General features: G+C 43.0%; 1 protein-coding gene across 1 annotated transcript; it reads left to right on the top strand.

The window, feature by feature from the left end:
• Positions 1 to 463: 463 nt before the first annotated feature.
• enpep (glutamyl aminopeptidase) lies at positions 464 to 25,509 on the top strand. Its single transcript, XM_061696416.1, has 20 exons — positions 464 to 1,181; positions 3,237 to 3,378; positions 5,654 to 5,788; positions 5,889 to 6,009; positions 6,146 to 6,300; positions 7,857 to 7,970; positions 8,044 to 8,178; positions 8,271 to 8,336; positions 8,476 to 8,541; positions 8,630 to 8,790; positions 9,581 to 9,663; positions 13,081 to 13,217; positions 14,121 to 14,176; positions 14,261 to 14,411; positions 14,540 to 14,619; positions 14,768 to 14,872; positions 15,017 to 15,190; positions 15,691 to 15,831; positions 19,440 to 19,521; positions 24,583 to 25,509. The coding sequence occupies exons 1-20, from the start codon at positions 535 to 537 to the stop codon at positions 24,727 to 24,729; spliced, it is 2,898 nt and encodes a 965-aa protein (XP_061552400.1). The 5' UTR covers positions 464 to 534; the 3' UTR covers positions 24,730 to 25,509.
• Positions 25,510 to 27,658: the final 2,149 nt, after the last annotated feature.

Here is a 27,658-nt window from a genome sequence, read left to right as displayed (position 1 = left end):
GGTTCCACAGCAGGACAATGATCCAAAATACACCAGAAAGTCATTTTCTCAATGGCTTAAAAAAATGAAGGTCTTGGAGTAGCCTCGTCAAAGTCTGGACTTGAATCCAATTGAAATGCTTTAGCATGACCTTAAAAACCTCATTTAAAATTATTATTCCTTCCCATCATTGATCATTATGTGAAGCATTTTGCAACTGTAATAATACATCAGTATGTATATAGTTACGTTTATGTTTTAAGGGCTCAACATTCTTTCAGCAAGGCCACACACATAGAGCTGAAGTTCATCTTTTTACTGACTGGCAGATTACTGATTTACACAAGGAGGCGTGCTCACTGCTCCGAGGAGAGTGTCTTGCTACTGTGGGATTCTTTCCCCCTCAGTTTCCTTTTCTCAACCCCTCAGCACCACAGAGACCAGCCTCAGATCAATTTACACATTATACATCTATTCTGAGAGCCACAGTCTTCAGCTACAACTGCAGTTTGGTACTTGGACAAATTCCATTCTTTTTAGGCATTCGAGCATTGGATGGCAATTATGTTCAACAGCATGGACTTGGAGCATGAAAAGAGGCAATACTGCATCCGTGGCAAGCATGTATTTATCATTTGTATTATAGTAGTGGTCTGCTCTTTGGCAGTGGGTCTTGGGGTGGGCCTCTCCAGGACTGATACGACCACAACAACCACACAGTCTACACCAGCCCCCACAACGGTGCCTACGCTACCCCCAATACCTGGTAGGGGGCCCTGCAATCCTTCCACTGACAGTAGTGGAGACTGGAAGAATTTTCGTCTGCCTGACTATGTGAAACCGGTCCATTATGACTTGCTGCTGGAACCAGACCTTGTCGACGATACCTACACGGGCACTGTGGAGATCCAAGTGCAAGTCAGCAAGCCCACCCGCCATCTGTGGCTCCATATCAGAGAGACATTTGTCAGTGACAAGCCTAGGCTAATGTTGTTGGGCCGGCAGGGAGAGCAGAAGGATGTGTCAGTAAAGAGTTGCTTTGAATATCAACCACAGGAGTATGTGGTGGTTGAGGCTACAGAGGAGCTGCCGGTCACTGGCCCCGGTGAGGTCTATGTGCTCAGGTTGGATTTCCAAGGGTGGCTTAACGGCTCCTTGGTGGGATTTTACCGAGTCGTTTACACAGAAACAGGAGTTACCAAGTAAGTGCATTAATGACATTTTCCGTCATTAAGCTATCTTGTTTTTGTGTTTAAGCTATCGTTTTTGTGTGACTTTTATTCCATAGAAATATTCAAAGTCTCTTTATTTCATCAACCCCATCCCATATACACAGTATACACAAACACACACACGCACACACACACACACACACACACGCACAAACGCACACACACACACACAAACACACACACACTGGTTAGCACATCTGCGTCATAGTTCTGAAGACCCCGGGTTCAAAATCTGGCCTCCCTTGTGTGGAGTTTGAATGTTCTCCCCATGCCTGCATGGGTTTTCTCTGGGTACTCCGGTTTCCTCCCACGTCCCAAAAACATGCATAGTAGATTAATTGAAAACTCTAAATTGCTCATAGGCGTGAATGTGAATGCGAATGGTTTTCCGTTTCTATGTGGCCTGCGATTGGCTGGTGACCAGTGCATGGTCTACGCCACCTCTCGCCCGAAGATAGTTGAGATAGGCTCCACCACGCCCGCGACCCTTGTGTGGATAAGCAGTCTGGAAAATGGATGGATGGATGGATGAATATTAGACAGTATATAGATTATAAAATGTGATGATGAAGCCAGGCGGCACGGTGGACGACTGGTTAGAGCGTCAGCCTCACAGTTCTGAGGACCCGGGTTCAATCCCCGCCCCCACCTGTGTGGAGTTTGCATGTTCTCCCCGTGCTTGCGTGGGTTTTCTCTGGGCACTCCGGTTTCCTCCCACATCCCCAAAACATGCATGAATTGGAGACTCTAAATTGCCCGTCGGTGTGAATGTGAGTGCAAATGGTTGTTTGTTTGTATGTGCCCTGCGATTGGCTGGCAACCAGTTCAGGATGTACCCCGCCTCCTGCCCGATGATAGTTGGGATGGGCTTCAGCACGCCCGCGACCCTAGTGAGGAGAGGCGGCTCAGAAAATGGATGGATGGATGATGAAGCCAATAGTGGTGCCCGTAGTAACCCCCAAGCTGGGAAGATGGCTCCAGCAGATACCATGAACAACATCCGACATCTCCGTCCAGAAGAGCGCAATACTGGGAACAGCGAAAATCCTGCACAGAACCCTCAAGCTCCCAGACGACTATATGTGTATGTGTGTGTGTGTGTGTGTCGTGCATGCGCGCGTGCATGTGTGCGTGCGTGCATCTAGTCTGCCACCCTTACCAGTTTTCTTCTCATCTTTTATCAACTTTGGAGGGACATCTAGTCCTTGGTAATCAGAATCAGAATCAGAATCATCTTTATTTGCCAAGTATGTCCAAAACACACAAGGAATTTGTCTCCGGTAGTTGGAGCCGCTCTAGTACAACAGACAGTCAATTTACAGAACACTTTGAAGACATAAAGACATTGACAAAAAAACAATTGTGCAAAAAGATGCAGAGTCCTCTAGCACTTAGAGCAGTTCGAATGACTAATATTGCAATAGTCCGGTGCAATGACCATTGCGCAAAGGGCGCTGAGACTTCAAGGAGTGTATGCGGTTTAAAGTGACGAGTAGTGGGATAATCTGGGACAATGTTGGTTGTGCAAATGTTACAGATACTCCTCAATCAGTGTAGAAATGGAGCAGATGCTACTCTGGCATGAGTGGCCAGTATATGCAAATAGTGCAGCATGGTGAGACAACTACAGTGAGTGCACGAGTAATACATAATTGGCCCCACAGAAATGTGACAACGAACTCAAGTCAAAAAATTGCCAGCTTCTTGTAATGGAATTATAGGTTAGGTGTTTAAGAAGTTGATCACAAGAGGGAAGAAGCTGTTGGAATGTCTACTAGTTCTAATTTGCATTGATCGGTAGCGCCTACATTTGTTTCATGGAGGAAAGGATAATCAAAAGATGGAAATTAAAACATTACGAAGGAACTCACAGTGCATGAGTTATTGCGGAATGCAGGGTAATAATTACAAAAAAAGATCTTGTTTTTTACTCATGTATTCAAATAAAGGTTCAGCTATACATACTGTAAAATGGGTTGAAGAGAAGTCACTGTTTATGGACTACACTTTCCTTTGTTCTATCAGAAAGATTGCTGCGACTGATCATGAGCCAACAGATGCACGGAAATCGTTTCCCTGCTTTGATGAACCCAACAAAAAGGCTACCTATAAAATCTCGATCATTCATGACGCATCCTATGGTGTCCTGTCCAACATGCCACCTGAGGTAGGTATTGAAGTTGCAACATCTGATGATAATATCCTACATTGATAAATAATGGCGGCACGGTGGACGACTGGTTAGCACATCTGCCGGTTCTGAGGACCAGGGTTCAAATCCGGCCTCCCCTGTGTGGAGTTTGCATGTGCTCCCTGTGCCTGTGTGGGTTTTCTCTGAGTACTCTGGTTTCCTCCCACATCCCAAAAACATGCATGGGAGATTAATTGAAGACTCTAAATTGCCCCTAGGTGTGAATGTGAGCGCAAATGGTTGTTTGTTTATAAGTGCCCAGTGATTGGCTGGCGACCACTTCGGGGTGTACCCCGCCCAGAGTCAGCTGGGATAGGATCAGCATGCCCGCGACCCTAATGAGGATAAGCGGTATGGAGAATGGATGCATGAATGGATGATAATGTCAAAATGTGTGGGAACAGAAAGTTTTAAATAACAGTGTTTGCACAAAAATTTTTTGCAAACATTGACTTTTTATGGCAGTTAAATAGTGTCCACACCTCAATCCAGTCCGTATACTGTATTGTTTTTTCCCCCACACACTTTATTGACTCGAGTTCATCTCTCTACACTGTGGGGAGAGATGTCAAGGTAATAGGGCTACACAACACTGTCACACGAAGCGCATTTGGGGGTTAGGCTGGATTGACACTACAGGTCAAAGTACCAAATTCTGAATGTAATACCTATATCCCATTTCTGGGATTTATGAATTTCAAGTGAAATGCATCTGATATCACTCAACACGTGAAAAAACATGAATGCGCAATATTTGTTTTTGTCCAATTGGCATATTTTTTAGGATCTTAGGCTTGCAATGACACAGTAGATCTGAGTTTTCAGTTTACATTACAGTCACATGAGATCCTGCCCCAAGTGGAGGAGTTCAAGTATCTTGGGGTCTTGTTCACGAGTGAGGGAAGAATGGAACGGGAGATCGACAGGCGGATCGGTGCAGCGTCTGCAGTGATGCGGACTTTGTATCGATCCGTTGTGGTAAAGAAGGAGCTAAGCCGCAAGGTGAAGGTCTCAATTTATCGGTCGATCTACGTTCCTACCCTCATCTATGCGGGTCATGACCAAAAGAACAAGATCCCGGATACGAGCGGCCGAAATGAGTTTCCTCCGCAGGGTGTCCGGGCTCTCCCTTAGCGATAGGGTGAGAAGCTCGGTCATCCGGGAATATCTCAGAGTAGAGCCGCTGCTCCTCCACATCGAGAGGAGCCGGATGAGGTGGTTGGGGCATCTGATTCGGATGCCTCCCGGAAGCCTCCCTCGTGAGGTGTTCCGGACACGTCCCACCGGGAGGAGACCCCGGGGACGACCCAGGACACGCTGGAGAGACTATATCCTTCGGCTGGCCTGGGAACGCCTCGGGATCACCCCAGAAGAGATGGATGAAGTGGCTGGGGAGAGGGAAGTCTGGGCGTCCCTGCTAAAGCTACTGCCCCCGCGACCCGACCTCAGGTAAGCGGTAGAAAATGGATGGATGGATGGATTACAGTCACATCTGAAGATGTAATTTATAGCCACATTTGAAAGAGATCTATTTCTGATGTGAAGACATCCAATTTCGTGTTTATTTGTCTTTACGCTGACATGACCCATCTCAAAATTGTGCCACTTGAACCATGATGTGTGAAGTCACCCTTCAAAGTCAATCCACCATCCATTTTCAAAACCGCTTATCCTGGTTAGGGTCGCGGGATGGTGGAGCCCATCCCAGCTGACATCGGGCGAAAGGCGGACTACACCCTGAACCGGTCGCCAGTCAGTCACTGGGCGCACATAGACACAGACAACCATTCGCACTCACATTCACACTGAGTGGGAACTGAACCCATGCTGCCCGCACCAAAGTCAGGCGAGTGTACCACTACACCATCAGTGCCTTCAAAGTCCTGTAGTTTATATTTTTATTCTTTTTTTTTTTCTTATTTATGGAACATTGGTACAACTTTTACCTTTGAATTGCTTGTATGTACTGCTACAATTACACTGTGCAGTTGCTAATAGTAAGAAAAAGAGGAACGAGAAGAGGAAATTCAAGATTCAATAGCATAACTCCAATGCTAAATTATGTCACAATCCTCTGGGGGTAAAAAAACAAAAAAACAAACAAGAATGACAAGGGTGAATACTGTGAATAATAACACAGAGGAACAAATTTTTTCCCTCCTCTCATTTGTGGGGCTGGGGAATGTACCCAGTTTTGCAGACTGAATTACATGCACATTAGCCTCATTACCCGTTTCCACTGTCTGTTCAGAGTGCCCCCGAACTTCTGTCTGGCAATAAAATGAGGACCTCATTCCAGAAGTCCATTCCAATGAGTACCTATTTGGTATGCTTTGCTGTGCACCAGTTCGATCATGTGGAAAGACTATCTGCCCGAGGAATTCCTGTGAGTTTACCACCACTGCTTCCTACTTTTGTTACCACTTCAGTATTTAGTGATTTCACGATAACCGGGCACAGAATATGTATTTTCTTTGTCTTTCTAGTTGAGAATCTACACCCAGCCAAGTCAGATAGAAACTGCAACATATGCAGCAAACACAACCAAAATAATTTTTGATTACTTTGAGGAATATTTCAATATGAACTACTCCATCCCAAAACTGGGTAACATTTCATTAGTCTTCATTTATCACCATATTTAGTCACAAATCTCTTCTTATGAAAAGTGAATAAATAAATTGTGCAATATTTATAGGGGTATGTATGTGTGTGTTTGTGTGCATGTCTGTGTTTTACCTAGACAAGATAGCCATCCCTGACTTTGGCACAGGTGCAATGGAAAACTGGGGACTCATCACCTACAGGGAGACCAACTTGCTGTATGACGAGAAACAATCATCGTCCTACAATAAGCAAAGGGTTGCCAGTGTTATTGCCCATGAGCTGGTTCACCAGGTAAGGGTTCTTAATGACATTTTCCAACAGCAGGAAATTTGAATCATGAAAAAATATATACAATAAATACATAAGCAAGGAAATCATTTGTTTTAATTATGTGGGTTATGTTACTGTATATTTGAGCCCTCTATTTAAGATGCTTCACCACAAATGAATGGAAATGTTTTGAACTGGCGAGTTTAGTATCTTTTGGCAATGTTGTGACTCCTCATATCATTGTCACACAAGAATGCACAGATTTGTTACAGACAATTGTAGTAAAGCTCTTTTTTTGTCATTGGATCTTTGAATATTTGTTTCACAGATACTGTAACATCTACTTTAAGGTTGGAGATAGGAAGCATGGAAGCAGTCAGTTAAGTTTTATGAACTGTTCAAAGTTACAGGAAGAAGGCATCAGTGGATGATTTGTAGTCAAACATACAAATGATAGTCTTTTACGACGCAACCCTCGTAAAGGCAATAAACAATAAACCTTTACCCTGTACAGTACACTCTTGTAAAATTGTTTGTCCGAAGGCTGATGCCTGTCAGATGTTCATGCACAAGCTTTTATTATCTGATTGTTGGTAATTCCACCGATTACATACTGTGTCATCAACTATAGTTGTCCAAACGTATTTGGACAGCAATGTTTTTTTTTATGATTTTGTCTTTATACACTAGGACAATGGATTTGAAGTAAACATTGGATTTAAGTGTTCGACTGTCGGGTTGAAGTTACAAGGTATAAAAAAAAATATCGCAAAATCTTTGAAATCTTGGAAGAGTTTCAACACTGGGGATACGTTACCAAACCTCAGCATTCAGTTGCTGCTTGCTCATGGGTTTGCTGCCTTTACTCTTGCCTAGTGGAAAGTAAGATAAAAGCATGTTCCAATGGATTGAGATCAAATGATGCCAACATTGACAGTAAAAAAATTTTTTTTAAAAAAAAAAAAAGGTCAGCTATCAATCATGGGAGCATAATGTCTCACACATGGGGCGGAAAGTGTTATGTTACCAGCATTTATAACTGCTAATTGAACTCACTTGGTGTTGACAACGGAATAATTCTGCTTCACTTTCTCAAGCAGCAAGACCTTAAACTCGAGCAGTTCATGAGTTTTCTCAGGAGACATTTTGTTTGACCTTCACTTCAGCCGCCTTTAGTCACTGCTTGGTCAATGGCTGCAGTGAAGGCCAAACAAAGTGTCTCCAGAGGAAACTCAAAATTTGGTGGTGTTCTTGGGTTAGAGACCTCTGAGGTTTTAAAGGCTATAGATATATTTTGACCAAATGCTTTTGAGTCTGTGAAAACGAAGATAGATACTCGGCATAAAATGGATGAAATTCTTTAAAGCTAATGTAATATGTTTGTGAAACCTTATATTCAATCAGATTTTGATTGTTTTACTTCAACTTCATTGTGGTGATGTAAAGTAGCTACATCAGGAAAAAAACACTCTCCAAGTGCTTGTCGATCAAATATAATATTTAAATCAAACTTGTGCCTGCTTGATGATCAATAAAATAATTGTATTTTACTCAAGTTAGGAGGAACTTTTTTGCAGTGGTTTGGAAATATCGTGACAATGGATTGGTGGGATGATCTCTGGCTCAATGAAGGCTTTGCAAGCTTCTTTGAGTACATCGGTGTGGAGAAAGCAGAGCCTAGCTGGGGCATGGTAGTTTTGCACAGAAAAATAGGCCACTTTAAGTGTCTCAAAATGCTGATTTCAGTCTCCTTCATGTTTGCAGCGGGACATAATGATAATCAGTGATGTACTTCCTGTTATGGTTGATGACGCACTCCTCTCGTCCCACCCAATTATTGTGAATGTGGCATCCCCCGCAGAAATCACCTCTGTGTTCGATGCCATATCATACAGCAAGGTTTGGCCATGGCAAAATGTGTCCTTGTATCACTGGAAATTAATTAAAGACTTATAAATCCAGTTTTGTTTTATTTTTATTTTTTTGTGCAGGGAGCATCAATTCTCAGGATGCTTGAGGACTGGATGGGTAAAGACGTGTTCAGAGATGGCTGTCAGGTAAGTAGCCCTTTGTCTGCAACCTTAAAAAGACTATGGGGGGGGGTAAAAAAAAAATTCTCAAATTAAATTTGAATAAAATTGAATGTTCCCCAATGTTTAATCGGACTCATTAAAGACTTCTTCCTTGTTTTTGCAGAAATATTTAAAAGACTACTACTTCAAGAATGCTAAAACCAACAACTTTTGGGCATCTCTAGAAAATGTGCGTTTGGTCTATGTCTGTCGCTGGATTAAGATTATATTGTCTGTGTGTTCTGGTCATTAAGCAATACACATTTTCTTGTGGATAGGTTAGCGGGTTTCCGATTGGAGAGGTAATGGACACATGGACCAAGCAGATGGGTTATCCAATGGTAGAGTTGACTGTCACAGAGACAAATGCCAAATTGAACCAAAATCGTTTTCTCCTGGATCCTAATGCTGATGCCAACCAACCTCCTTCACCATTCGGGTAAGAAATACAGAAAGACACTTTGAATTCGTAAACATTTCCACAGTATAGATTTATACATAGGAAGAAAAAAAAATTAGACTTTGACAAAAAAAAAAAAATACATCTCAAATATAAAGAGAGAAAGTGAGCGAACAAGAGAAAGAGAGTCAAAATCCATGAGCATGCACGCAGGGCCAGATTTGACTGGGAATGCCCACATTTTAGGATTGCGTATACCTGCCATAAGCATTTGTAAATGACAGATTTGAGTGGACGGGGGAATGCGCTGCATGCCTTTTCTGACTTAAGCACATGCGAGATATGGCCCATACTGTAATAACTGCTCTTTAAAAGTGTTTAGTGCTGGTGTTCATTTACGTGTGACTGCTGACACAGAAAACAAGATTAATTCCAAGGTTTATAGAGTGATGCACTATGCCAAAAGTTCAGCCAAATGCTACAAAACTGATGGTTCTTAGTACAATAAATAAGGACTCGAAACAGACTATGGAAACAACTGGAGAACCTTTAAAGTAGAATGGTTAGTGAAGGCAGGGAAACTTGAATGATATCTTTGGCCTGCAGCCTTCAAGCACTTGTAACATCAAAGGGTTTTCATCCAAGGATTAAAAAATATAGTTTAATTTACTTAATTATCTCCTATATCAAAATACCTCTCAGTCCTGAAAAATGGAATTATTCTACATAAAATGTCACTAAATCTGAATGGTAAATCCATTTGAAGATTGAGGAAGAATCAGTGGTATTACAGTCTTACATGAGTTCATGTTGTGTATTTTTGCCACAGTTACAAGTGGACTATCCCAATCAAGTCACACTCTGTGAAGAGCAATAAGAACATGTCAGTCCTGTTTGACAAGAGCAGCACAGGTAGGATGCTCTGCTTCATTCATCATATCTATGTGTGGGAACAAGGATTGTAGTTTACACCCTGCATTTAGCGTACGTGCAATTGAAGGGCTGATACAGACAGATGGGGACAGACAGCCACCTGGAATTACAATAGTCTTGTTGAAACCACCCTCTCATTGTGTTGCCCAGCCTCAACTTCAATTGAGGTATCAATGTCCCCTCCTGGGGGCAGACCACCCGGTGTTCCTGGACACAGATAACTTTTGGCCTGGTCCTATAATTGTTGTTGCCTTTAGCTCTGAATTCCAGGTACATATACGCTGTTATAACTGGGAATGTGGCTTTCTGGCAGATGGCTAAAGGTTTTGTGCTAATACTGACTGGTATTTGGAACTGTTCATAATTCTCTCTACCTTGTCCAAGACCCCAATTCCAGCTGAAGAATTACAGTCCTAAAGCATGAGGACGCCACCACCATGCTTCACTGTTGGCATGGTGTTCGATTGGTGATGTGCAGTGAACATTCCTTTTGGAATTATGGCCAAAAATTCAATCTTGGTTTCATCCTACCATGAAAAAATCTCCAAAACAATGTTTTCTGGTCTGATGAAACCAAGGTTGACCTTTTTTGTTGTGATGTTTGTGTCATGAACGGAACAGAGGATAGGACAGGTGGTGAAGATGCTCTCAGGAGCAGGTGGGTACGAGACAGGGGGAAGACAACAACTGGAACACACACCTATGACAGTTTGACACTCCAATTAAGAGTGTCATTTGAAACATAGCCCTGAACATCACATGGAGGCTTGAAATAGTTCTGGGCGCAATTGCTGCCCCATGACATAACCTGCCCAGAGGACCAGTCAATGTGGGGCTTATGTAATTTCAACCATGGGTTTCCGAAAATAAGGTCATGATTCATGGCGTCAAAAACATGAAATCTATTGTGTTCCGAGTGAGAATCAGGAAATGTCAATGTGAGTGTTTGGGTGCGGTGAGTGATCTTGGCCATAAAACTGCCATCTGCAGCATAGGTGTTGCGGTGGCGTTTTATTTGAAAGGTTCTAAGGTGCATCCGTCCAACGAGGAGAGAGTTGAGTAAGTTTGCGTCAGAACCAGAGTCAATTAATACAGGTGTATGAATTTCTTGATCAGGATAGCATAGTGTCACTTTAGGAAGAACCCGGGTAGGGTCTTCCTTAATGAAATTTAGACTCACCGCTCTCGTACCCTTGCTACCGGCACCGGCAACCTTGACGTGACAGTTGCTCACGGAATGACCCAACTGCCTGCAGTAGAAGCACCGCCCTTCCCTCAGCCGACGTTGACGTCCTCAGGGGAGAGACGGAACCTGCCCAGTTGCATGGGTTCATCCGTGGTGACGCTAGCCAGTGGATTGAGACCGGAAACAGGGGATCTGCCTTGGTTTGACTGGGCACCGATGCTCGTCCTCCAAGTACGCGGTGATGCAGCCCTCCACCAAACTCCGTCCAGTTCGCGATCCAAAAGCCTTTTGTCGATTTTTACGCCGAGAGCGATGAGAGTGTCCAAGTCAGTCGGCAGGTCTAGCGGGACTAAATGATCTTTGACGGCGGGGGATAGTCCTTGAAAAAATGCATCGAGTAGTGCCCTATTATTCCACTGGCTCTCAGTTGCTAGAATGTGTAACTCTATCGCGTAATCTGAAACCCTGCGCTTGCCTTGGTGTAAGGTGACAAGGGAGCGAGCTGCCTCACGATCTGGTGTGGAAAACTGAAACATTTGCTTCATAGTCTCGACGAAGAAAGCCCACGAATGACACGCGGTGGAATTGGGGCTCCATTCAGCAGTAGCCCACGCCTCCGGACGACCAGTCAGGTGGGAAATGACGAAAGCAATTTTTGCCCTCTCGGTGGGGAAGGCAGTTGCCTGCAGCTCAAAGTGGAGTTCGCACTGTATGATGAACATGAGTACTAAAAATGTGCAGTGTGTGAAGTAAGAGGCTAGGCTCCTGCGGGTCCGGCCCGACCGGCTGGCCAACCACAGAGAAAGGTCACCACTCTCCAGCTAATTCCCCCCCTCTACCCATCTCCATCTGACCATCTCCCAGTGACCAGAACAGGGCATAGAAGGCAGGCCCATCCAAGGCAGGAAGTGCTGACACCCTACCATAAGCCCCAAGTCAGCTGGGGACCCCACACAGCCCGAGGGAGAGAGGGGTGACAACCACGGCGGAGCGCACCAGGGAGAAGGAAGAGGAGGACACTGGCCCTGGATGCAGCAGCATGGCCCCTAAGCCCCCACCCGGAGACCAGGACGAGACCCCCGGCCAGCGGGCACCTCCCCGGCACCCAGGGATAGAGAGCAGCCGGGACCGGCACTCCTCAGGAGGGCAACACGGTCATAACCAGACCCAAAAGGAGGAGAGGGAAACAGGCCCAGCATCCCCAGAGGCCCACATCGCAGATCCAGAAGGATAGGTGTGGATGCAAGTGATCCTATGGCATGCACAGTGGTCTAAAATGAGAAGATATGGTTTGGTCACATTACATTTACATTACACATCACATTACATTAGATTTCAGTATGAAATTCTGAAAGGTTCACCATTTTAATGAAAGGTGACCAACTTTTCTTGAAGTTATCCATTGGCTTATTATGTTTGGCAGAGATATTTTCTAGTGTTATATACTCTATGACAAGATTTTCCCATTAGTTGGTCGCTTATCTTTCCAGTTTAACAGTGTTGTTTTTTTTAGCGATTGCTAGAAGTAAAAGTCTTAGTTGAGCATACCTTTTCGATGTCTGTTGCTCAGTACACCAGTAGTTTCTTTCTTTTTCAGGACATTCCAAATTGTTGTATTTGCTATGCTCAATGTTTGTGCAATAGCTTTGATCGATTTTCCCTCTTCTCTCAGCTTCTCTTTGCTTTGCTCCCATATACAGCTCTTTGGTCTTCAGGTTTGCTTAAAAACAAATACAGTTTTTACAGGTGAAACCAAAAGCCAAACACAATCACTATCTAATGTTTAAGCAATCAATCTACTATAAAAGGCAACACCTGAGCAACTACAAACACCCATCAGTCACATGTTCCGATACGTTTGCTCTTTTGAAAAGTGGGTGGCTTCAAACAAAAGGTCCTCAGTCCTAGTTGTTTAACACGTCTAGATGTAAATACAATGAAATAAAAGCTGGAATTCTGAACTTTTGTCTCATATTCATCTTTTGATCTGAAACCCAAATGTATTCAGTATACAACAAAAACAAAGGAATTGACCTTGCCATTCCGATACGTTTGGAGGGGACTGTAGAAGAAAAGGCACTTTTTGTATATACTGTACAATATATACTTAATATATTCATTTAACAATACATTTGGGGTAGCAAAGTTCCAAATGAATCCCAGCATGCCGATCTAAAGTAACGTTTTCGTTTTCAATCCATGTTTTTCAGAGCACGTTCTAAGTAACTACTCATTTTCAGTGGACGGCCTGCTGAAGATCAACAATGATCACATAGGATTCTACCGAGTCAACCATGATGACCAGATGTGGAACGCGATTAGCCAACAGCTTCAAAACGACTACTTGGTAGATTTACGTTTTTTTGGTTTTAGCGATGCCAGTGAGATTTGTGTATGTGCAGAAATCCAGAACAGCTCGCTCACAGACACATTTGATGGTGAGCTGATGGTATAGTGGTACATTTGCCTGACTTCAGTACTGGCACAGTGGGTTCAGCTCCCACTCAGTGACGGTATGAATGTGAGCGTGAATGGTCGTCTGTGTCAATAAGTGCCCTGCAACTGACCGGTGACCAGTTCAGGGTGTAGTCTGCCTTCCACCCAAAGTCAGCTGAGATAGGCTATTACAAATGGATGGATTTCACACTTGTTGGTTGGGCAACCACTCACATAATTTGCATACTGTACAGACGTTTCAGAAACAAATGTTCGATAATGTCCCCTTTTTACATTAGAAACTGAATAATAGTTAAATTCATCTAGATGACACACAAACTCTGTAACACTACTTAAAATCTCAAAGACAGGTTTACAAAAACATCTTCTCTGATGTCAAAATTGACTGCATCCTACTGACGGGGGTTCTTATATTTTGGTTGCCTCCTTTCACTGCATTACAGGGTCAAAATATTATAAACATGTCTCAGTCACAAATTCTGTTTTACCCGATTGCAACCTACAACCACAATAATGTAAAAATTGTGAAATGAATACCTCTCTGACAGTGTCAGTCAAAACTCAGCATTATTTTTAGAATGACATTAACCTTCTCACACAGCATTAATGTTGGCATTCTACACCAGTAAATACTAGGACAGATAACAATAATTAGACTCTGATAAATACAGTAATTTGAAAATGAAAAGCCTTCAAGCAATTTGTCGACTTTGATAGTTTAATGATCAGTATTGTCTCAGTGAAGCGCCTGCAGAATTCTTCAAAACCTTTCTTTATTTTCTTTCTCAAACAGGAGTTCGATGCAGCTGATCGCACAAGCTACATTGACGATGTATTTGCTCTAGCAAGGTAAAGCACAGGGCAAAATTACACAGTACAAACAAAATGTTAATGACATGTATGGTAAAATCTTAATTTGATTTTATTGTTCAGGGCAGACATCATAGATTATGGCCATGCTTTTAACCTTACCATGTATCTAAAAAATGAGCCTCACTACATTGTATGGGACCGTGTCGCCTCCTCTATTGCCTATGTTCGGGACATGCTGTCAGGCAATACTGCTCTCTACCCAAAGTTTCAGGTGGGTCACAGATTACATGTATTTCATATATATCCACAAATCAAATGTTGCATTGGCACTGGGAAGATAGCGGTCACAGGCAAACCTAGTACCATCCTGAATTGCTTGTTTTTATCTCCCCCCCCCAGAAACTGTTCCGTGATCATGTAAAAGCAATTTCATCTGAACTTGGATGGAATGATGTTGGAACACAGACACAGACAGAGAGGTTTGGCAACCTCAGCCAGATGATATGTTTAGTGGCTTTTTACATCATATTCATTAGTAACATTATGAGTAACTAGAGTTATCACTCTGATGTGACCAAGTGTGGCTGTTTATGATTATGTCAAGTTATTGGTGGCTTTTTCTATCAGGTTACTGCGGGAGACTGTGCTCAGCATTGCTTGTCAAATGGGAGATCAGATTACATTGAATGAAGCGTCAGACATTTTTGATCAATGGATTAATGGAAGTATCAGGTTTGTAGAACTGTAAAAACCCACTACAAACTAACAAGGCTAACTCATTCTTTGTGATATGATCATGATTCTTTTAAGAATGATTCTCTGCCAATGGGTCAATAAAAAGAGATAACAGTAACAACAATTAATTTTCTTTTCCAGCAATGTAGCAGTAAACCTGAGGTTGCTAGTTTATCGTTATGGCATGAAAAACTCGGGCACTGAAGCTAAGTGGAACATCATGTTTCAGAGATACAAGAACACCTTCTTGGCTCAGGAGAAAGACAAGTTGCTGTATGGACTGGCTTCTGTACAGGATGTAAATCTTCTTTGGAGGTAATTGAAGAAATCACCATTGGATTTTTTGAATCATTGATCAAATTTAGAAAATTTCTCAACAAACTCTTGACAGTACATCTAAGTAACAATGACTGGATGAAAATTAGGATACACATTTACCTTCATGATTAACTTCCTAACAATCTATCAGATGGTCAACTAAGTCAAGAAAGATTAGTTGCACGAGCACGAAATGATGATATAGACTCATTGATGAAGATGCTTATTTCTAACTTTGGAAAGAAATATGTCCTTTCCAACCAAGTGGTTTTCTGTTGTCTGAAGTTACAAAGTCTTTTAGCAAATATGGCTGCCTTTCCTCCTCTATACTATGTCGTATTATTGGTACTATTAGTGTAAATTCAATAGAATTACTGTATATTCAATAACTATTTGAATTATAACTTAAAAACACATTAGTAAATTGAATCAAGAATCGCTTGTGAGTAATGTGTATAGTTAAAATCAGATACTAAAAAATCTACTTTGGCAAACAGGCTCCTCGAAGCCTGTAAAGATAAGAATGTGGTGAGAACCCAAGATCTGTTCGCTTTGGTGAGATATGTGTCCTACAACCCAATGGGTCAGACCATGGCCTGGGAGTGGACCACACTCAACTGGGAATACCTGGTTAACAGGTCAGTGCGACACAACTGTCATGTGTGAAAATCCATCCATCCATCCATTCATTTTGTTAGACTGCTTATCCTCATTGCAGGTGAGCTACACAACTGTCATGTATGAAAATCCATCCATCCAGCCGTCCGTCTATCTGTCCGTTGGTCTATCCATCCATCCGAGCATCCATCCATCCATTTTGTTAGACTGCTTATCCTCATTGCGGGTGAGCTAAAGCTTATTTGATTAGATTTCTTTGATTGACAATGGGCAAAAATAAACACACAATTAAAAAGTAAATAATTTGTTTAGGGTGCATTAGTTTCCCCTACAGATTGATAAGAGTTACTGTACTATAATCAACCAATCAAACTTTATTTGTACAGCACTTTTCATACATACAATGCAACCCAAAGTGCTTTACAATAATTCAAATGAACCCTCCAACAACTTGTCCACAAGGACAGAGATATGGACACACATACAGGTAAAAAAGAATGACCCAAGAAATAGACACACGTATACTTGTTAAAAACACAATACCGAAATGACTTAAGAAACCTGAGGCTGGGCACAGAGTATCCAGGTTAGGAACTGTGATCTCAAGGAGCCATCTGCACCTGGGCCCTACCGTAGAGTTGGGGACACAGACCACCAGCATGAAGCCCCCAGTGCAGCAGCGCAGCATGTACCTGCACACACAGCGCCTCCCTCATTCCAAAGTAGTAGGTTAATTGACGACTAAATTGCCTGTAGGTGTGAATGTGAATGGTTGTTTGTCTATGTGTGCCTTGCGATTGACTCACGACCACTTCAGTGTGTACCCTGCCTCTGGATGGATGGATGGATGGATAATATTAATAAAAATAATAATAGTAAATTAGCTAATTCAATGAATCCCACCCACTTCTGCTACCTTCAGATATAACACATGATTATAAATGGTGACCCAAACGCTTGATATGTTCATAATCATAGCCAGAACAGTGAGATGATCTGGAATCAGAATCAGAATCATGTTTACTTGCCAAGTATGTCCAAAAGAAACACACAAGGAATTTGTCTCCGGTAATTGGAGCCACTCTAGTACGACAACAGACAGTCAATTGGCAGAGAACTCTTTAAAGACATAAAGACATTGACAAAAAAAAAAAAGTCACTGAGCAATAAAGGTTGCTAGTTGTCTGGTAATGCCGGTACATTTATTTATTTATTTTTTGACAATTGTGCAAAAAGATGCAGAGTCCTCTTGCACTTAGAGCACTTCGAATGACTAATATTGCAATAGTCCGGTGCGATGACCATTGTGCAAAGGGCGCCGAGACTTCAAGCAAGTGTATGCAGTTTAAAGTGACGAGTAATGCGATAATCTGGGACAATGTTGATTGTGCAAATGTTGCAGATACCCCTCAATCAATGTGCAAATGGAGCAGATGCTACCCTGGCATGAGTGGCCAGTATTGGTCAACAACAGATATGCAAATAGTGTAGCGTGGCGAGACTACTACAGTGAGTGCTCGAGTAATATATAATTGGCCCCACAGAAATGTGACAACAAACTCAAGTCAAAAAATTGCCAGCATGTTGTAATGGAATTACAGGTTAGGTGTTTAAGAAGTTGATCGCAAGAGAGAAGAAGCTTTTGGAATGTCTGCTAGTTCTAGTTTGCATTGATCGGTAGCGCCTACCTGAGGGAAGGAGCTGGAAGAGCTGGTGACCGGGATCTGGAGGGCCCGAGAGGATTTTGCACGCTCTTGTCTTAGTTCTGGCAGCGTGCAAGTCCTCAAGAGTGGGTAGGGGGGTAACGACAATCCTTTCAGCAGTTTTGATTGTCCGTTGCAGTCGAAGTTTGTCCTTTTTTGTAGCAGCACCAAACCAGACTGTGATGTAACCAGTACTGATTCGATGACCGCTGTGTAGAACTGCCTCAGCAGCTCCTGTGGCGGGCCGTGCTTTCTCAGAAGCCACAGGAAGTACATCCTCTGCTGGGCTTTTTTGAGGACGGAGTTGATGTTGGTCGCCCACTTCAGGTCTTGAGAGACTGTAATTCCCAGGAACTTGAAGGTTTCAACGGTTAACACAAGGCAGCTGGATCCTCTCGGACCCTCCGCACCCCGGTCACCAGCTCTTCCAGCTCCTTCCCTCAGGTAGGCGCTACCGATCAATGCAAACTAGAACTAGCAGACATTCCAACAGCTTCTTCCCTCTTGCGATCAACTTCTTAAACACCTAACCTGTAATTCCATTACAACATGCTGGCAATGTTTTGACTTGAGTTTGTTGTCACATTTCTGTGGGGCCAATTATATATTACTCGAGCACTCACTGTAGTAGTCTCGCCACGCTGCACTATTTGCATATCTGTTGTTGACCGATACTGGCCACTCATGCCAGAGTAGCATCTGCTCCATTTGCACACTGATTGAGGAGTACCTGCAACATTTGCGCAACCAACATTGTCCCAGATTATCGCACTACTTGTCACTTTAAACCGCATACACTCCTTGAAATCTCGGCGCCCTTTGCACAATGGTCATTGCACCGGACTATTGCAATATTAGTCATTCGAACTGCTCTAAGTGGTAGAGGACTCTGCATCCTTTTGTACAATTGTGAAAAAAAAAAAGTACCGGCATTACCAGATAACTAGCAACCCTTTACTGCTCAGTGACTGTTTTTTTTTTTTTGTCAATGTCTTTCTGTCTCCAAAGTGTTCTGTAAATTGACTGTCTGTTGTCGTACTAGAGCGACTCCAACTACCGGAGACAAATTCCTTGTATGTTTTTGGACATACTTGGCAAATAAAGATGATTCTGATTCTGATTCAAGAGCTACAAAAGTTGACAGTATCTGATTCTTAGGCTTCGTTCATGTTTACGTATAACATATCATATTTGTATAAATAAATTATACGCAGTTCTTGTATTTAACTTTTGTCCAAAGACACCAGTCATGAAGAAAAAAAAAACTGGTTAGCACATCTACCTCACAGTTCTGAGGACCCGGTTTCAAATCCATCCGGTTTCAAATCCTCCCACATCCCAAAAACATGCACAGTAGGTTAATTGAAAACTTTTAATTGCCTGTAGGTGTGAATGGCTAGGATGTGACTAGAGTTGTCAGTAAAAGATAATGATTTTCTGATAAGCACTAAAGTGAGATTTATACTCTAACATAACAATATGGTACATAACAAAAATTTGAAAACTAAATAACTGTCATGCAGGATCAGTAAATCTTTCATGGATAACGATCGAAGACTGTGAAACAGTAACAATGCACACTACCACTGCAATTTAATTGTCTTAACTCATAAAGAGTAAAGCTGTTAAATGACTTTCCTATGCAGCCAAGGAAGTCAGTGTTGATAACGATAACATTCATTGTTCCATAAAAAGAATTCAGGCAAAATGCTCATTTGCAGTGTCATCCCTTTCCATTGAAAGGTGCTGTTCCAAACAAGACGCCAATGATCGCGTGATGACATCTTATATTTTATTGCACAGCACAGAATACACTGCACTTCAGGCAACACCTTTGTTATCAGACAAGCACCCGTGCGCACATGAGTGATGCTTTTATCTTCCTGTATTCTGTTGATTATTGATGAATTAATTTTCTTTTACAGATACACTATCAACGATCGGAACCTTGGTCGCCTTTTGAGTCAAATCTCAACCAACTACAACACAGACCTACAACTGTGGAAGGTTAGGAATAGTCTATCCAACCTAATGCACAATGTTCATAATTGTTGATAACTGTAAGTGTAGAAAAGAAATACAGCAACAGTGCTTTTAGCCAGACAGTTGACAGAGTTTTTGTTTTCCATTTTGTCAAAGTTCTTTTAACTTTGGGCTGTATCAAAGTGACAACCACGCTGATTTCAAAGGCATCATTTGCTTATGGGGCAGCATCGTTTCTAAACCCAAAGGTTGTGGGTTTGGTCCCCAGCTCCCTGGTGACTTTCGAAGCATCCTTGAGCAAGATACTGAACCCTCAATTGCTATCGGTGGGTTACTGTACAATCATAACTATATTCCAGTAATCCTCGTGTGACTGGGAGACTGTGGTGATAGCATAACAATGCGTTGAGCACCTTCAAGCTAGAAAAGTGCAACACAACAGTAGAATCTAACTTTATTGTCACCGTCATTTGTGATATTTGTGAAAATCAGAAAAGTAAAGGAATTTACTAGCAAATACACTATATTGCAAAAAGCCTTCACTCAACTGTCTTGACTCACATATGATTTTAAGTGGCATCCCATTCGTAATCCTTAGGATTCAGTATGATGTCGTTCCACCCTTTGCAGCTACTGTATAACAGCTTCAACTCTTCTGGGAAAGCTGTCCACAACGTTTAGGAGTATGTTTATACAAATTTTTGACCATTCACCAAGAAGCGCATTTCACACGTTGAGCTGGATGAGTAGGCCTGGCTGTCAGTCTCTGTTCTAATTAATCCCAAAGGTGTTCTATCGGGTTGAGAATGCAGCCCTATGGGGGGCACAAGTCAGTGCAAACTGTAGGCCGGTCCCAAGCCCGGATAAATGCAGAGGGTTGCGTCAGGAAGGGCATCCGGCTTAAAACTTCGCCAAACAAATATGAGCGTTCATCCAAAGAATTCCATACCGGATCGGTCTTGGTCCGGGTTAACAACGTCCTCCACCGGCGCCGTCAACCTGCGCGGCGGCGTTGGAAATTCAGCTACTGTGGGTCGTAGTCAAAGAAGAAGAAGATGTGGAAAGCGGGTTCTTCGGCAGAAAGAGAAGAGGAAAGCACAGAGCCTAGAACTGAATGTGAGGACTTTGAATGTTGGGACTATGACAGGAAAATCTTGGGAGTTGGTTGACATGATGATTAGGAGAAAGGTTGATATATTGTGTGTCCAGGAGACCAGGTGGAAAGGCAGTAAGACTAGAAGTTTAGGGGCAGGGTTTAAATCATTTTACCATGGTGTAGATGGGAAGAGAAATGGAATCGGGGTTATTTTTAAAAAACAGTTGGCTAAGAATGTCTTGGAGTTGAAAAGAGTATCAGATCGAGTGATGAGACTGAAATTTGAAATTGAGGGTGTTATGTGTAATGTAATTAGTGGCTAAGCCCCACAGGTAGGATGTGACCGAGAGGTGAAAGAGAAATTCTGGAAGGAGCTTGACGAAGAAGTTTTGAGCATCCCAGACAGAGAGAGAGTCTTAATTGGTGCAGATTGTAATGGACATGTTGGTGAAGGTAATAGGGGTGATGGGTAAGTACGGCATCCAGCAAAGGAACTTGGAGGGACAGATGGTGGTGGACTTTGCAACAAGGATGCAAATGGCTGTAGGCACGAATATAGGGTGACCTCCAAGAGCGGCGATAGAAGCACGCAGGTGGATTACATCTTGTGTAGACGATGTAATCTGAAGGAGGTTACCAACTGTAAAGTAGTGGTAGGGGAGAGTGTGGCTAGACAGCATAGGATGACAAAGGCAGAGAACCATGTGGTGGAAGCTGAGATAGGACGAGTGTTGTGCAGCTTTTCGGGAAGAGGTGAGACAGGCTCTCGGTGGACGGGAGGAGCTTCCAGAAGACTGGACCGCTGCAGCCAAGGTAATCAGAGAGGCAGGCAGGAGAGTACTTGGTGCATCTTCTGGCAGGAAAGGAGAGAAGGAGACTTGATGGTGGAACCTCACAGTACAGGAAATCATACAAGGAAAAAGGTTAGCTAAGAAGAAGTGGGACACTGAGAGGACCGAGGAGAGGCGAAAGAAATCCATTGAGATGCGACACAGGGCAAAGGTAGAGGTGGCAAAGGCCAAACAAGAGGCATATGATGGCATGTATGGCAGGTTGGACACTAAAGAAGGAGAAAAGGATCTATACAAGCTGGCCAGACAGAGGGATAGAGATGGGAAGGATGTGCAGCAGGTTAGGGTGATTAAGGCTAGTGTGTGCTAGCTAGATGGAAAGAATACTTCGAGGAGTTGATGAATGAGGAAAATGAGAGAGAAGGCAGAGTAGAAGAGGTGTTGGACCAGTAAGTGGCAATGATTAGTAAGGGGGGAGTTAGAAAGGCATTAAAGAGGATGAAAAATGGAAAGGCAGTTGGTCCTGATGATATTCCTGTGGAGGTATGGAAGCATCTAGGAGAGGTGGCTGTGGAGTTTTTGACCAGCTTGTTCAATAGAATTCTAGTGCGTGAGAAGATGCCTGAGGGATGGAGGAAAAGTGTACTGGTGCCCATTTTTAAGAACAAAGGTGATCTGCAAAGCTATGGGAACTACAGAGGAATAAAGTTGATGAGCCACACAATGAAGTTATGGGAAAGAGTAGTGGAGGCTAGACTCAGGACAGAAGTGAGTATTTGCGAGCAACAGTATGGTTTCATGCCTAGAAAGAGTACCACAGATGCATTATTTGCCTTGGGGATGTTGATGAAAACGTACAGAGAAGGTCAGAAGGAGCTACATTGTGTCTTTGTAGATCTAGAGAAAGCATATGACAGAGTACCCAGAGAAGAACTGTGGTACTGCATGCGGATGTCTGGAGTGGCAGAGAAGTATGTTAGAATAATACAGGACATGTACGAGGGCAGCAGAACAGCGGTGAGGTGAGCTGTAGGTGTGACAGACGAATTTAAGGTGGACGTGGGACTGCATCAGGCATCAGCCCTGAGCCCCTTCCTTTTTCCAGTGGTGATGGATAGGCTGACAGATGAGGTTAGACTGGAATCCCCGTGGACCATGATGTTTGCAGATGACATTGTGATCTGCAGTGAAAGCAGGGAGCAGCTGGAAGAACAGTTAGAAAGATGGAAGCATGCACTGGAAAGAAGATGAATGAAGATTAGCCGAAGTAAGACAATATATGTGCATGAATGAGAGGGATGGTGGGGGAAGAGTGAGGCTACAGGGAGAAGAGATAGCAAGGGTGGAGGACTTTAAATACTTGGGGTCAACCGCCCAGAGCAATGGTGAGTGTGGTCAGGAAGTGAAGAAACGGGTCCAAGGAGGTTGGAACGGGTGGAGGAAGGTGTCAGGTGTGTTATGTGACAGAAGAGTCTCTACTAGGATGAAGGGCAAAGTTTATAAAACAGTGGTGAGGCCAGCCATGATGTACGGATTAGAGACAGTGGCACTGAAGAGACAACAGGAAGCAGAGCTGGAGGTGGCGGAAATTAAGATGCTGAGGTTCGCTCTCGGAGTGACCAGGTTGGATAAAATTAGAAATGAGCTCATCAGAGGGACAGCCGAGGTTCGATGTTTTGGAGACAAAGTTAGAGAGAGCAAACTTTGATGGTTTGGACACGTCCAGAGGAGAAATAGTGAGTATATTGGTACAAGGATGGAGCTGGCAGGCAAATAGTGAGTATAATGGTGGAAGGATGATGAGGATGGAGCTGCCAGGCAAGAGAGCTAGAGGAAGACCAAAGAGAAGGTTGATGGATGTGGTGAGGGAAGACATGATTGCAGTTGGTGTTCGAGAGGAGGATGCAGGATTCCATTCCTTACATGGAAAAGGATGACGCGCTGTGGCGACCCTTAACGGGACACGCCGAAAGAAAAAGAAGAAGAAGTTCTATCGAGTTGAGATCAGGACTTTGTGCAGGCCAGTGAAGTTCATCCACACCAGACTCTGTCATCCATGTCTTTATGGATCTTGTTTTGTGCACTGGTGCACAGTCATGTTGGAAGTGGAAGGGGCTATCTCCAAACTGTTCCCACAAAGTGGGAAGCATGGAATTGTCCAAAATCTCTTGGCATGCTGAAGCATTCAGATTTCCTTTCACTGGAACTAAGGGGCCAAGCCCAGTTCATGAAAGACAACCCCACACCATAATCCCCCCTCCGCCAAACTTCACACTTGGCACAATGCAGTCAGACAAGTACCGTTCTCCTGGCAACCGCCAAACCCAGATTAATTCAGCAGAAAGTTGCCGACCTCTTAGCAGTATGCACCTCAGCATCCGCTGACCCCACGCCATCAGTTTACGTGGAATTCCACTTTGTAGCTGAGTTGCTGTTGTTCCCAAATGCTTCCATGTCCTTATGGGCAACTGTGGCTCTGTAGGTAGAGCAGGTTGCCTAATGACCTAAGCGTCCCGGGTTCAAATCCTAGCTACGACCATCCGCATGTCAAGTGTCCTTGTGTGTGTGTGAGAGTGTGTGAGTGTGTGGTTTTGGGCACTGTGATGTTGTAGATAAAGTGCTATATAAGTGCAGTCCATTTACCATTTATAATAGAGCTGACAGTCAACTGTGGAATATATAGGAGAGAATTGGGAGCTGAAATTTCACAACTGGCCTTGTTGCACAGGTGACATCCTTTCACAGTTCCCCGCTGGAAGTCACTGAGCTCCTGAGAGCAACCCATTCTTTCACAAATGTTTGTAAAAACATTCTGCATGCATAGGTGCTTGATTTTATACACCTGTGGCCATGAAAATGACTGGAAAACCTGATTCGGATTATTTGGATACTCCCCTCTTGTTGATTATCTGTGCAATGCATGTATCCAATGCAATACACCAGGCTTTTCAGGAAAAGCAAATACACTCATGATATATCTGTAGAGGACTCAAAAATGATTTTATCAAATACTGTATGATATGTTTGGCTTTGTAAGCTGGACATCTGACAGTGCTACAGTTATCTTCTAAAACACTTATTGAAAATCTCATTTTTGATACACAGAAACATTGTCATATTGTCTACCAAGATATGCACTATCTGGTGGTTAACAAGGGGACAGAATGTTTAACGTGACGCTTTGTGCTGCTCTTGCAGATGGAGCACTTCTTCAGTCTGAATCCCATTGCTGGTGCTGGGGAGATGCCAAGGCAGCAGGCACTGGAGAGAGTCAGAAATAACATTAAATGGATCCAGATGAATGAGAATGAGATCAGAGTGTGGCTAGAGAGCAATATCGCCTAACTCAATAACATACGTACTTCTGGGAAGTCAATATATTTGCAGTATGAAAATTAACATTCCCAGAAAAATCCAGATGACTTCAACCCATTTAGAATATCAAAGATGACGTCGAACTCACATGATTTTTGTCTGCATTTGACCCTTGTTACAATAGTTTTAACAGACACACTTTCTTGCTTATCCTACATTCTGTCCAGTAATGGTCTTGTGCTTAAAAGTCAGAGGACAAAGATTTTAAATGTTTTCTTGATAACTCTAGAACCCCTTTACAAACCACATCTGCCATTTCAAAGTGATTATATAGCAGATATACAGCAGTTAAATGGATAAAATTCCGCTTTTTGCATCCAGCGCCTTCCGGTCTTTGTCTCTTTCCGTCGCTGTGACATCACACGAGCCAAAAATCCTGTTAATTCAGCATTGTGTGCTATTGTTCCATGCTGTTGTTCCCGTCCTTGTAAATTTGTTGTCTTATGATTTTGCGATGTCACGGTGGTTTATTGTGTGGCATTTGGTTGTGCAAATGGTTCAGGCAGCGGCGAGAGTTTTCTTTTGGCTTTCCAAGTGAAAAAGGAATATGGTCAGCTTTGGGTGCCTAGCAAGCATTCCAAACTGCAGTCACATTATGTTATGTTTTCTGTACCACTCATCCCCACTAGGGTCGCGGGCGTGCTGGAGCCCACCCCAGCCATCCTCGGGCGAGAGGCGGGGCACGCCCCGAACTGGTCGACAGCCACTCGCTGGACACACACAAACAACCATTCACACTCACATTCACACCTACAGGCAATTTGGAGTCTTCAATTAACCTACCACGCATTTTTTTGCAATGTGGGAGGAAACCGGAGTTCCCAGAGAAAAGCCACGCAGGCGGGGCCGATAATTGAACCCTGGTGCTCAGAAATGTGAGACAGACTAAGTCGCCCACCATGCCACCTATTATTATTATTATAATTGACCCCAGCGATGAGTGTAAGTTGGCTTTTGTGCTTAATTTATGATAATAATAACACTAATTTATGACAATTGAGTGGGGTGTGGTTTCAGTGTATTCAGCAGACATGCCAACAGCATTTGAGAATGGAAAGAAGGGCTTGATTTTTCACGATTTTGAAGCCTCATTTTACGGCAATGTTTTAATCATTCAAATTTGGAAGGGTGTTAACAACACTTCTCCATGGTGTGTCAAATTTACAAGACATTTATTATTACTTAACGGGGTCTTTAACGTTTAACTTGTGCATAAGATGTGGAATTATATTATGCTCAACAATCAATTCCGTCAAATAATCACGTGATGCAGTCTGGAGTTAATACAAATGGTTGCATATTGAAGTCTAGCAAGATGTTTTATAAAGGAAAACTGTGGTGTTTATCTATTTCTTGTCAACTCATTTCCCACTACTACACTGTACCTTGGCCCAAGTCAAGATTGAAATATTGTACTGAAAAACAATAGTGTAGCCTTTTGATGAAAGTTTAATATAAATATTCCACCAACTCTCCCAAACCCTTTGGGACAGTGCACACCAAGGTCTTGATATTTCAGTATCTCACAAACGTGAGTACAATACACCCCTCACACAACTCTGAAGAAATGACACGTTTGGACGATGTGTTAGGACTGGGCATTTTACAGGACAAAGTCCTCCTCTTTAGGTCTAATAGCTGTGAAATGAGTCTCGCAGTGTTCAAGGACAGTGTGCCATTTAATTCAAACAGGAGTAGATATAGAACAGTTGCAATGCGAGCTCCGATGTTGTCCTCTTCCTTCTAAAAGTATTTTTCCTCCACTCCAAATGTGGATAAGAACTAGTCAGAACCGGCTTGGACATTGGCAAATCAATCAAAATTATGTGTGCGTGTTTGCAGCTAAAAAGTAGATTTGTCCTTGGAGGGTGACAGTAGTGCAGATATGAATGTACTGTCCTCTCTCAAACGTGAAGTAGTCAGTGACACAGCTTGCAAAACAAAGTCAATGTATTGAGTCAAAATAACTCAACACAGTTCAACACACCGCTGGCAACAAGTGAGCACACCCCAAAGTGAAAATGTCTAAATTGAATTCTGGGAAATGTTAACAGACAAAAGTTGATGAGCATACACGGTTTCTCTGCACACACACACATGAGGCAAAAGCGATTCTGAGCGTTTGACAATGAAGTCATGCTGAACAACAAGACAAGAGAGCCCGTAGCAGTTTTTGTTCAAAATAATGGGTATGAAGAGTCCCAACTGTTGATGCAGAGTTTAGCTACCATAAAAAGCATGTTCAAGGCACTTTTCTCCTCACACTTTCTCAACGGTCAAATGAGGAAAAAAATAATATTTGATATTACTTTAAACCCCTGGTCACACACTTGCAGCTTATAGCAATGACTTTTATCCTATATGAAATGGTCTACAGTCTACTGGCGAGGAGGCAGGTAGGTTAAAACACCTGGGCACAGCAGCTAAACACTGACAACACTCTCATCGGCTGTCTATGTCGACGGAGGTCGCTATATGGGATGAGGAGCTTTCATCAACGGAACAGAGGATAGGTCCCCGAAATCCACGACTCCAAAAAAAATTGACAGTTTCAAAAAGAGAGGTTTAATATACGGGCAGAGGTCAGTACACACGCAGGCAATCCAAAAAAAAAAGGCAACAGTATCCAAAAACGTGAGGCAAAAAGGCGAGGTCGATAATCGGAACAGGGTCTCGTCTTACTGTGAGTCTGTGACGTGGAAACAAGGAATGCTGGAACGCGACGACACAGAATGAGACACGAGGTTAAATGCAAGGGGTAATTAGAGTGAAGGAGGCACAGGTGGTCAAGATGCTCTCAGGAGCAGGTGTGTATGAAACAGGGGGAAGACAAAAAACGGAACACACACCCATGCCACCAGTGAGAGCTGAGAAGACCCGAGTTGCTCTTAAACAGTCA

The sequence above is a fragment of the Phycodurus eques genome, chromosome 14, assembly GCF_024500275.1.
Source record: "Phycodurus eques isolate BA_2022a chromosome 14, UOR_Pequ_1.1, whole genome shotgun sequence".
Taxonomy (NCBI): Eukaryota; Metazoa; Chordata; class Actinopteri; order Syngnathiformes; family Syngnathidae; genus Phycodurus; species Phycodurus eques.
Note: the sequence above shows the minus strand (reverse complement) of the source record. Positions and strands in the feature narration are given on the sequence as shown.

Bases quoted from the DNA above. Each gene is read 5' to 3' on its own strand.
- enpep (XM_061696416.1), top strand. From the start codon at position 535: ATGGCAATTATGTTCAACAGCATGGACTTGGAGCATGAAAAGAGGCAA. The intron at 5,789-5,888 runs GTGAGTTTACCA...TTGTCTTTCTAG, and splicing joins TATCTGCCCGAGGAATTCCT to TTGAGAATCTACACCCAGCC. The intron at 8,791-9,580 runs GTAAGAAATACA...TTTTTGCCACAG, and splicing joins CAACCTCCTTCACCATTCGG to TTACAAGTGGACTATCCCAA.